The sequence below is a fragment of the Naegleria gruberi genome (assembly GCF_000004985.1).
Source record: "Naegleria gruberi genomic scaffold NAEGRscaffold_80, whole genome shotgun sequence".
NCBI classification, from domain to species: domain Eukaryota; phylum Heterolobosea; class Eutetramitea; order Acrasida; family Naegleriidae; genus Naegleria; species Naegleria gruberi.
In genome coordinates, this window is record NW_003163247.1 from 121,433 (window position 1) to 132,611 (window position 11,179).

Consider the following 11,179-nt stretch of genomic DNA (forward strand, 5'->3'; position numbering starts at 1 on the left):
CACTAAAAAAATATTTACAGTAAAAACAACAAACAAATCACCACCTCTCACTTCATCCGAGTTGGTGAACAAGTGTAAATCATATTTTCAAATAGTAATAACTTTTTATCAAATAGTATTTGCGGAAATTATCAACTTGTTATAATTCCCTACTATAAGTTTTGGAGTAAGGTTGCTTGTCATATCTTCGCATTAAATTTCTAACAGAAATTCAAAACGAATAGTAGCACAACATCAAGAAGAACTACAACAACAACCACAGATCTTAATTGTTATTTAATTATTAATTATTTTCTATTAAAATACAATAATGGATGACCATCAAATATATACATCAACAAATGACAGAGATATCATCATAGAGGAGGATGATGCTGATTCAATTCCACCAGAGAGTCCTGCACACAAGCCACCCTCCTACTCACCATCTGTCGCCTTAATTAGCTCTCCGAGCAATCAACACCATCAACAAAATCAACCCCACTTTAAAGAAACAATGCCAACACATCAATCCTCTAATGACAATCAAGAAAAACATTCTGGCAGGAAGAATGTTTATATAGAGGAAGAATTTGAGGACTCTGATGAAGAATCGGAATTTTCAGCAAAACACGAAACATCTGCTTCAACACTCATCTCCCAAACTTCTTCATCTACTGCCAATTCGAGAACACCTCTCACTACAGCCGATTCTTCCAAATCACGATTTGGACTTAAAATTGATATTCCCTCAAATCATCATCATGATTCTTTTCCACTAGAACATCACGATATTACCATGCATCATTTAAAATCTCAACTCTATGAAGATGAAGATTATATTGAGGAGCTGGAAAAGATTGCAACACCAAAGAGGGGAGAGGATCGTTCTCGAGGTGTTCATTTCGATCAAGCAGCCACCAATAAGGAGGAAGAAGAACTTTTTGTAAAAACACTTTCAGCTAGAAAACATTCCCATAGTCATCCTGAAAAGAAACCACTTCCAACCACGCCAAAAGGAGAGAAATCCCTTGAGGAATTAATAACACTGAGTCCAATCGGAAAAGCCAAATTTCTTCATCAGGACACTTCACCAAAAACTAAACATTTTGTAACTGGTTCGAAAATGTTTAATGTCACAACAGAGCAATCAACTGTACCGACCCATACAAAGAATTCATCACTCTCCTATAAGAATATGAGTGGTGTAAAATTGAGCAAACTCGAGCAGATTTACCAAAACTATTCAAAACCAACGCAACTTACTCCTCATACAATTGAGGAATCTCACATTACCGAGAAACGATTGAAGAAAATTAGATCGAGTGTTCCATTTCATTCCAATGAAATTATTAAGGCAGATGTTTTGCTAAAGGAAGATTTTACTCATTCACCAACTAGTCCAACTTATCAGTCCTCTTGGTCTGCTTTTAAAGAGGCCAATTCATTGCCCTCTCCTCCCAGTCTTAATAATACCATGTCGAGTGTTAATACCTATCAACAGGATATGTCCTACTCAAGTCCAAAGAGTAATGGAAGTCAGAATTTATCACCCTCATCTAAGAGTGGACAACCTTTGGATTCTCCTTCACACCAATCTACGACGAGTACATTCAGAGCTTCGAGTCCAACCAACACTTCCCCTTCTAAAAACGGATCTTGGTCCAAATTTACAGGAGGTTTTTATAATAGTCCCGTAGGTTTTTGTAATGTCTTGATGATCATCTTAACATTTTTATTCAAATTTATTTTCAATAATGACTATTATTTCAACAGAGATGTTTCAATACAAATCACAAACACCTCAATGATCCAAACTTTTTAAGAAAGAATGCCAATGAGGAGGTTCCAGCCAAAAGAATCATGGTTGAAAGCGAGAAAGACAACCCAACTCTGCAAAAGAAAAAGGAAGAAATCAAAAGTGCACATGCTAAATGTCAAGTTCGATCATTCAGTCCAACTACACGTTCAAGAAATAATTCTCTTGATGGCGGCTCGTTAAAATCTGTAAATAGTAGTTTAGATAGATCATCAATACTTGAAGGTCACACTCAATTCACTGCTCAAAACAATTCTCATCTTGGTGAAACTGATCCTGATACCCTATCGATAAGGGCCCACTCTGTCATTTCACCAATGCCTCTGGACAGAAACCCTAGGAAGGAGAAGCTCACTGCAGATGACATTCACAGGAAGCGAAACCAGAAGTTTAATGATCCAAATACTATGCATGCCCATTCCTCATTCATAACTCAATTCAGACCAAAACAAATGAAGAAAAGAAATCCTGACGAAACCGAGGAGGAAGCTAGCCAAAGAAGAATCTACGAAAATGCCACTAAAAAGGAGATTAAGGTTGAGCATTTGAGTACGAAAAAGGCAAACTTTTTCAATTTTAAAGATTTTGATAGAAGCACTATGGCTCTTGTAAATAATGCAGATCCTGCTCTAGCAAAGTTATTTGATGCAAAGAATTATCCAGCCGAGATGCAAGCCCAAGTGGAATATTTCAAGAGACGAAGAAATATGAATAAGAATGATTACCAGAATTTCAGTCCCAATAGATCTCAAAAACAACATACGCCTTATTTATATTACAGGTAAGTAGGTGTGCAGATATGCAATTCAGAAATACATCATTTAATAGACGAAATGCCATCAAACAATATATGGAATTCAAGCATAAATTGGAATGTGTTTTGGGAGAGGAAATTGAAGATCTTCCTCACAATCTTTTCAAAGGTGATCAGAATACTTTGAATGTTTCTCTTCCTAGTATCAAACAAAAGATGGAAGACAATCGTGCCAATACTTCCGCAATAAATTAATCCATCTTGTTTTTGAATCAAAATTTTAATAGGTGAATAAATTAGAAAAAGTGTAAATAATGCCATTCAAATTCTCGGGAATGGCATTGAATTATTTAGATTGTTTCAACAACCAATCAACAACATCTGTGATATTGGTCTTGTGAAGGGCAGAAATTGGAATGACAGCCCAAGGATTCTTATTGTTATCAATATAATCCAAATTCAAATGTTTAACAATATCATCCTTTGTGAATCTTCGTTCAATATCAATCTTATTCAAAACAACCAACAATGGTTTACCTTCCAAACCCTTATTTTCCAACAATTTGTGTAATTCTCTTCTAGCATCAGGTACTTTATCAATATCAGCACCATCCACAACAAATACCACCACATCACATGACTTTGTATGTTCCAACCACTGTAGATTTGATCATTCAATTAGAACTCCGAGCGGAGCTTTAAAAACTTACCAAATTTCTGAAACGCTCTTGACCTCCAAGATCCAACACTATGAAATTTCACAAACAATGTTATAACATGATGAAAATATGGAATAAGGATCAATTTGATGAATAATGTTAACACGATCATCAAATAAACATCAAATACAAACCTTTCATTGTAACACTACCCTTCTTGACATGTCTCATATTCACACCAACAGTTGGCAAAGTATCTCCAGGTTCGTTATCACTAATGACGTTCAACAAGGTTGTTTTACCACTATTAGCCAAACCAACCATTAAAATTTCAATTTGTTTTCCATTAAACAATTCCCACAACTTTGAAAATAGAGCACCCATGATGTATTCTTAAAGTAGTACTATATATCTTTTGTACACTATATTAATAATAATAATAATAATAATAAATTGATGATGATCAATTAATATTCTATAAGAAAAACTGTATCTATCTATACAAATAAAAAAACAAAATGATGATGATGATCAAACTCTTGTTACTCCTCCGAAACAATGATGCGATCACAAAATAAAAATTGATGATGAAAAAATTAGCGCGAGAGAACACAAACGCTGTTTGCTGTTTGGAAATAAATTACGGTATTTTTTTTGGAAGAGAAAAGCGCTGATAATTTAATGCTGAAATTTTAAGAGTTTCGTTTTTTTCAAGTCAACATGGAAATTGGATGAAAGGAAGGGATTGGGAGGTGTTGAGAGGAATGTTGAAAGGTTTTGGAGTCAGTGAGCTGTAGATGGTGAATTTCTTGATTTGGAAAGACAATTAGTAGCAGAAGATTTTATGAAATTTGACTTGGGAAGAAAGGTGAGAAGGTTTCTAATAGTGTTGGAGGATATTTTCGGAGAGAAGGTGAAAATAGATTGTGAGAAGTGAGTTGTAGTATTGTGAAATAGCTCTGAATCTCATTAATTTCTAAATTTCTAATGTGAAATTTAAGAAACAAAACATTTCTATTTGAATTGAAACTATTTTACCAAATGAACAAAAAATGAAAATCAACATTAATAATAAAAAACAACTTCCCTTAATGACAACAAGTTATTAATATTCAATTCTTAATTTCTTTCCATTTAATAACTTCCTAATTGTGCTAATCCGCGGATTTAAGAGATCTAATTTCTCCGCCTTAGATATTTTAACAATTTTACATCGACCCTTAATTTACAGTGAAAATATCTACACAAGAAAATCTTTGCAAATTAGAGTCAAAAGATGTGATACATAGCTTTGAAATATTTTTGTAAACTTTCAAAATATTGAACTCGGAAAAAAATTGGAGATGTTGGAGTAGATCACCAATTCTCAATGTGAGTTGCTTTGGAATTAATTAAAAAAAAATCCTTAATAACATTGAGCGAGCTGATTATCTTTATTTCTTGAATAATTATTGTAAAGATTGGCGCCAAAATTAATTCCAATGAAAAAGTAAAAAAAAAAATGGCAACACATGATCTTTCCTCCACCTTCTTCATTTTTCATGCAGGAAAACGATTGCAAATTAATTGCATGGTGCGTGATAATTCACTTCATCATGATGTGTATGAAATTGACAATAATTCACCACCAATATCTTCCGAAATAATTGATCATCCTAATAGGCTGGATAGTAACCAAGAAGGAAAAAGTAAAAAAAGGAAGACCGACTTGTTTTCATCCACAAATACGAAAGTAGATGAAAGTAAAAATTCCAATGTTTGGAAGAAACTTAAAATTTATAATGAAAGAAATTTCATTCCGATCGAGAGAGAATTATTGTTGAATCAGAGAGATGTTTTTCAGGAGATTATGTCTTGCTTGGATGTGGAGAGTATTGCTTTAATATTGAGAGGTGTTTGTAAAACATGGCATGATTGGATTATGGTTGATTTTAATGGTCATTGGACGAAACAATATGAAAAGATGTGTAATTTTGAATTATTTAGTGGATGTCAATTAAGGACATGTCAAAAGTCTTTTTTATTGAACTTGTATATTTTGGAAAAGGCCAAGAGAAAGCAAGCTAATTTTACAAAATACAGACTTGATGAGTTTACTCGTGTTCGTTATGATTTATATCAAGATCCAAATTATGGAATAGTTAAAGAGATAGTCAAGCCACGATTGTTTCTTTTGGAAATTAAGAATGAGTCGAATTATTTTGGAAAGGATAGTACAAGAATTATAGAATTGACTTCAATACTTAATCTTGGAGAACATGGTTTTGTGAAATTTTACTATTCCTTTAAGGATTTAACACCAAACAATGGTGAAAGTGAAGTTGAAATCAACATTACTCACAAGATGTTACTGAACTCTTTTGATTGGGGTAATTCGAATCCCTTACTTGAAAGTTATGAGTACGCAGGTCCTTCCAATGTAAAAAGAAATGACGAGCTAATCAAACACATCATGTCTTTGATTGGCCTTGATAGTTGTGCAATTAGAGCTTTCCTTGCTTTTGTAACGGTTGACTTGGCTTTTAAATTTATTTATCAGATGCAATACTATGAATACCATGAAAAAATGTTTGGTTCATATGAATGTGATCACTCTACATCACAACCAGGAGGAGTACAGAAGCAGGAATTACCAATTACTCCTATTGCTCAATTTCTGTTTTCACAACAAATTCCTCAATTTCATCCAGTAACAAGTCAACCAGTTTATCAACCAACAGTGATTCATCGACCTCAATCTATGCAGTTTGTAGAACAACTCCAACCGATTCCAACTTATTCCCAATATGTAATGCAACAAGATCCACAACAACATGTATTGACATATCCTCGAAATTGATGTTTCTTTTTACAATTTGGTGATCTAGGCATTTTGAATAATAAGTTAAATCATTGATCAGTTTCTATCTTTAATCTATTCGAAAGGGTTTAGTTCAACAAATGATCTGAATCAAACTTGGAAAGCAAAGTAACCAAATTAACACATCTCTCTCCACAACGATCCATTTCAGAACTTCCAATAATCGGCATCTTTTTTCTGACAACCACAACGTGAATTTCTCTTGCTTGTAAAAAAGACGAAACTGTGAAATCCAAATCAATTCTTCTCCATTTGATATCTTGCAAGTTTTTCAACATTTTCACTTCAAATTCAACTTCAAAATAATTATCCCTACAGAGACTTTTGTGTTTGTCGTTGGAAATTCCATCAAATGGTTCAATTTCGGTTCCTTTCCAACTTGCTTTCCTTAATGTTTCAATTCGCTCATTTAGTCCAGTTTCTCCTTCTCCTTTAGCTGTGAAAAATTCACTCAGTAACGAGACATATTCTGGAGAATCCAAAAAATCCCCACCAATCCCTCCAATTTTCATCGAAGCTTCACCATAACCATTATTCAAATATGGATTAAATGATCGAATCGAAGCCGATGGAAATGGAACAGTCGAATCCAAATGACACGAAGCAATTAAAGTTCTATACGGAAACATTTTCAAAACTTTCACATAATCTGAATCTGGCAAACTCATTCTATAAAGCAATGATTCCTCAATTGAATTTCCATCATTTAAAATCAATTCCTTTCCAGTTTTTCCAAGAATTGAAAGAAAAGTATGAGCTGCTATTCTGTACGCTGAGCCGAAATAGTTTCCACCTCCTGGTCTTCTAGAACCCAAATGTGGAGTTGAAATTGTTGTAAAGCTCTTTGAAAGTTGGTGAAATTTGTAAATATTCGAAACTTACACATGGAACTAAATGAGGGAAAATATCATCTACGAAATGTTTCGAATATTCTGGGAGTAAATCATGTGATTTTTCATTATTTGGTAGATCGTATAACAATTTGATGAAATATCTTCCGATTAATCCTCCAAGAGAATGTCCAATTATACTCAATTTCAATTTCTTTCCATTCGAAAGTAAAGACGAAACCTTTCTTTCATAAATAATTTTCAAAACTTCCTTCAATACATTCACTCCCAAACTTTCAATGCCATCAGCTGTTTTCCCTTCATTACAAGCACAATCAATAATCTTTCCGATATTCAAATTAATTAAAAAATTGAATTAAACTTACAATGGCATGTTCCGAATCTTTATTCGAATCATCATTATATAATTCTTTTAATTTCTGTGCAATAAAGTGAAAATCTTGTTGTTTTCCATGCAAGCCATGAATCAAAATGTACAAATCACAATGTTTCACAATATTTTCTTCTTGTTCGAAACTATTCGTTTCCGTTACTTGATATTCAATCAAATCTTCAAACATTTTTTAAATTGTTTTCCAATACACGTGTTTAATACACATCAACACTCTATTAATAATTGCAAACACTCCTAATCCAATCAAAAAACCAATTATAAGAAATTTCTTATTTCATTCCACATTGAATGGAATTAGATTTTTTTTTAATGTGGAGGATTGAAAAATGGCTTAATTGTTATAAAATTTTGATGCAAGGCTTGGGGCTGTTACTTGATGAAAAAGCAATGCGAAACAACAAATGATCATAGAAACCTTTCAGGTGGTCCATTCTATTCACAGTACAATTTTAAATTGTTCAATTGTTAAATTCATTACAAATGAAGGTAATTTCCACATGCACCCATTGACACTTCTTTAATTAGAATTTATCGTGCTACACCCAAATATGAAAAGGAGCGGCAAAATTTTAACACAATATTTGTAATGCAAGGTGACATTCCATTCGATAGTGCAATTTTCATTGGGGAAGGATTATTCATCATTGTTATTCACCGGTGAAAATTCATGTTACTCTTTAATGATTATTTTTGTAATTCTCAATAGAAAAAAAACATGTTACTTGGATTGACTGAAGATTATTCGATTTTGTTGAGAGTGTTTGGATTTTTACCCTTTCAGCATGTAGTGAGAGTGTACTCGGTGGTGTGTAAGCAATGGCATTGCATTTCACTCATGCAAAGTCACTCAACTTTGACATTGAATTGGACACGTGACACTGGTCCACATGGAACTGACATGCACGAACGAATGCAAGCATTATCTAACACTCCAATGTTAGCATGTGTTAGTAGTTTGGATTTGAGTAATAACTTACTTGGAGATGCATGTATTTACATGTTGTGTGAAAGTCCATTTGCATGTAACTTGACGAAACTAAACTTGTCAAGGAATGAACTTTCGAATAATGGAGTTTCATATCTTACATCTACTCCATTTCTAGCAAACTTACAAGAATTGAATTTGGAAGGAAATAGAATTTCATCTGAAGGTTTACAATCAATTTCTGAATGTTCCTTCATGTCAGGATTGAAAACTCTGAATTTAAATCAGAATTTGATAGACGAAAGTGGAGTAATTGCACTCTCGCATAGTCCCTACATGTCATGTCTAACGAATTTGAGTTTAAATGTAAATAATATTCGAAACCTAGGTGTAAAGTCAATTAGTTCAAGTATTTTTTTGGCAGATTTGCAAATTTTGAGTTTATCAGGATGTGGATTGGATAATGAGGATGTAAAATGGATTGCAAATGGGATGATGACTAATTTGGTGGATTTGGATTTGTCTGACAATTTGATTAGTGATGTGAGTTCACTTGCAAGTTATTCGAAACTGATGAGATTATCAAAATTGAATCTGAAAGGAAATTATATTATTGAAAAAGATGCTCTGGTGATTCTCACATCGAATAGTTTATCAAACCTTACTCAATTAAACTTGAGTTGTAATTGTATTGCAAATATAGAAGAAATAAGAAACATTTCGAATAGTAATAAGAAACTACAAATCGATTTGCAAGATAATGATCCAGTTCGATCATTGCTTCTTGGTGATAATCTTTAATTGAAACTCTCCTAATTAGAATGTATTCAATAAAAAATGATGATATGTTTGTAAGATAGTTCAATTTATGAATGAATTCAGCATTATAGAGTGTGATTCTTTCTATTAACCTTGTCATAGGTAAGATTCAAGCAGAGCCAAACATAGACAGATCTGGCCTTTTCTTCAATATTATCAAAAGGGCGTGCATTTCTAGCATGAGCATCAGCAAGTTCGTAATTTCTCAAGGTTTTAAATGGTATTGTTAATGTTAAATTTAATGACAATTTTCTTATCTTTGCTTATCGATATTCTCTTTTAAAGCCAAATAAGTGCAATCAAACAATTAACATTGCTTAATGATATCTACAATTTATTGTTGGTTTTTCATCAATTTACCTTTAACATAATCAAATGTTTTTGGAAAGAATCCTTGTTCCTCACTATTTGGCTTTACATAAGCATCATAGATTCCATGTAAAACTTCATAAATGTCAGCAACGGTAAAGTTGTAATCTCTCACAAAATCCACAAAATCTTGCATTTTTTCTGAGATTTCCTTCTCTCCAAAAGTGTAATAATGTAATGGTTTCATGGCAATTGAAGCGGAAATAAATTGAATAATAAACTTGAGCTCCTTATCACACAAGAATGCACCACAACCCCAATGTCCAGTACTAATCTTTTCATAAATTTCCAAATCATATAATTCCTTATCAACATGACAAAAGGCAGAGTAGGCCTTTGTAATTTCTCTATCAATGTGTTCAACTTGCCATTGTTCCAACAAATTGTAACGTGTATAATATTTGGAATCAAATGCCACAATTTGTGAGTTGAAAGACAATAAATTTCCATCATACAGTTGTTCATAGTCCTTATCCTGATAATCTCCACCATAGAGCAATGATTTGGCATATCCTTTGTGTGTACTGAATTGTTCAGATCCTACAATGAGAATAGATTCATTGTCAGCCATTCTTTCAATAAATAAACGAGAGACAATAGTTTCAGGACTCAATACAAATCTAATTTCCTCTTGTACTGCACCTGCTCTCAATACACCACCTCCAATATACATATTGGCAAAATCAGCATGTAAAGCTTGTGGACAATCTTCAATAGATCCCTCTGGGTGGATTTGCATTTCAGAAAATGTACTTCCTTCCTCATCAGCACTTGCCAACAAAAGTGATTCAATATGGGTTGGATCTACTATCTTTCTAATGAAATGAACATAGCCCATTCTTGCAATTTCTTCATATCCTCTCTCAGAAAGTCTTTCAAAGTAGTGAATAATCATCAAGAGCTTGCTAGCACTTGCTTCGTGTGGATTATTGATCAATGAATCCAAATTAATGCTTGGCATGAATAAATGAGGACCATCTCTAGTGTCTCCAATTCTTGGGAAGGTACAGAAAAAGCTGTTTGCTAAAATACAAGCACATTCCAATTTGGATAATTTAACACACTTGGAATCAAGTTGAAAAGGTAATTGGTTCAAATCTCCAAGAATAGGCAGCATACCACCATTCTCCTGAATGGTAGAATGCTTCTGGCTAGAATGGTTGTACAGTTCAGTTTTAGCTCTTGGACCTAAAATAATTGGTGTATCCAAAACAAGTTTCTTGATAAACTCGACAGTCTCAAAAAACTTGCTTCTTCCTTCCCAAACTTGTCCACATGATGATCCCAACAAGTAGGTCAAATTATTTTCCGCACTGATCACAAATTCATTAAATCCACTCTTTGATCCCTTCTCAGTTGATCCGTAGACAATATTTTGTACAGTTCTCAAAGTCTCACACAGAATACCTTCATCATTAATATCAGTGCCATACAACAATTCGCTCACTTCATTCCAATAGGCATTCATGTGTGGTAAATTTACAAAATTAATCCTTCTATTATCACTCACAAATTCCCTCTGATTGCCTCTCCGATGAGATTGAGATGATGATGATTGGTGTGATGATTGTTGCTGTTGTTGTTGATAGTATGTTTCATCTTTCTTTTTACGACCCGATGATCGAGTAACGTGTTTTCCAGAGTGAGCATTTTCCGAATAGTTTGATCCCTTCGAGTAGAAGGCATCACCACCTCCATTATCAAAGTTGTTTCTTCTTGGCATTTTTTTTTGTATTTTCTTGTTTTGTAA

The 11,179-nt window shown here is 33.3% G+C and overlaps 6 protein-coding genes across 6 annotated transcripts; 3 read left to right on the forward strand and 3 right to left on the reverse strand.

Annotated features, from left to right (window-relative positions):
- Positions 1 to 310: 310 nt before the first annotated feature.
- On the forward strand, positions 311 to 2,807 carry NAEGRDRAFT_75436 (uncharacterized protein; the record flags this gene model as incomplete). The annotated part of the gene is made up of 3 exons (XM_002669568.1): positions 311 to 1,675; positions 1,756 to 2,435; positions 2,588 to 2,807. The coding sequence occupies 3 exons, from the start codon at positions 311 to 313 to the stop codon at positions 2,805 to 2,807; spliced, it is 2,265 nt and encodes a 754-aa protein (XP_002669614.1).
- Positions 2,808 to 2,898: 91 nt separating this feature from the next.
- Positions 2,899 to 3,595, reverse strand: NAEGRDRAFT_75437 (ARF/SAR family small GTPase; the record flags this gene model as incomplete). Its single annotated transcript, XM_002669609.1, has 3 exons — positions 2,899 to 3,210; positions 3,263 to 3,300; positions 3,406 to 3,595. The coding sequence occupies 3 exons, from the start codon at positions 3,593 to 3,595 to the stop codon at positions 2,899 to 2,901; spliced, it is 540 nt and encodes a 179-aa protein (XP_002669655.1).
- A 1,117-nt stretch (positions 3,596 to 4,712) lies between these two features.
- NAEGRDRAFT_75438 (uncharacterized protein) lies at positions 4,713 to 6,050 on the forward strand (the record flags this gene model as incomplete). Its single annotated transcript, XM_002669569.1, has 1 exon — positions 4,713 to 6,050. One exon carries the CDS (start codon positions 4,713 to 4,715, stop codon positions 6,048 to 6,050), a length of 1,338 nt encoding a protein of 445 aa, XP_002669615.1.
- An 89-nt stretch (positions 6,051 to 6,139) lies between these two features.
- On the reverse strand, positions 6,140 to 7,482 carry NAEGRDRAFT_75439 (uncharacterized protein; the record flags this gene model as incomplete). Its single annotated transcript, XM_002669610.1, has 3 exons — positions 6,140 to 6,913; positions 6,954 to 7,244; positions 7,288 to 7,482. 3 exons carry the CDS (start codon positions 7,480 to 7,482, stop codon positions 6,140 to 6,142), a joined length of 1,260 nt encoding a protein of 419 aa, XP_002669656.1.
- Positions 7,483 to 8,031: 549 nt separating this feature from the next.
- Positions 8,032 to 9,042, forward strand: NAEGRDRAFT_75440 (uncharacterized protein; the record flags this gene model as incomplete). The annotated part of the gene is made up of 1 exon (XM_002669570.1): positions 8,032 to 9,042. The coding sequence occupies one exon, from the start codon at positions 8,032 to 8,034 to the stop codon at positions 9,040 to 9,042; it is 1,011 nt and encodes a 336-aa protein (XP_002669616.1).
- A 337-nt stretch (positions 9,043 to 9,379) lies between these two features.
- NAEGRDRAFT_82092 (poly(adp-ribose) glycohydrolase) lies at positions 9,380 to 11,152 on the reverse strand (the record flags this gene model as incomplete). Its single annotated transcript, XM_002669611.1, has 1 exon — positions 9,380 to 11,152. One exon carries the CDS (start codon positions 11,150 to 11,152, stop codon positions 9,395 to 9,397), a length of 1,758 nt encoding a protein of 585 aa, XP_002669657.1. The 3' UTR covers positions 9,380 to 9,394.
- Between the last annotated feature and the right edge of the window lie 27 nt (positions 11,153 to 11,179).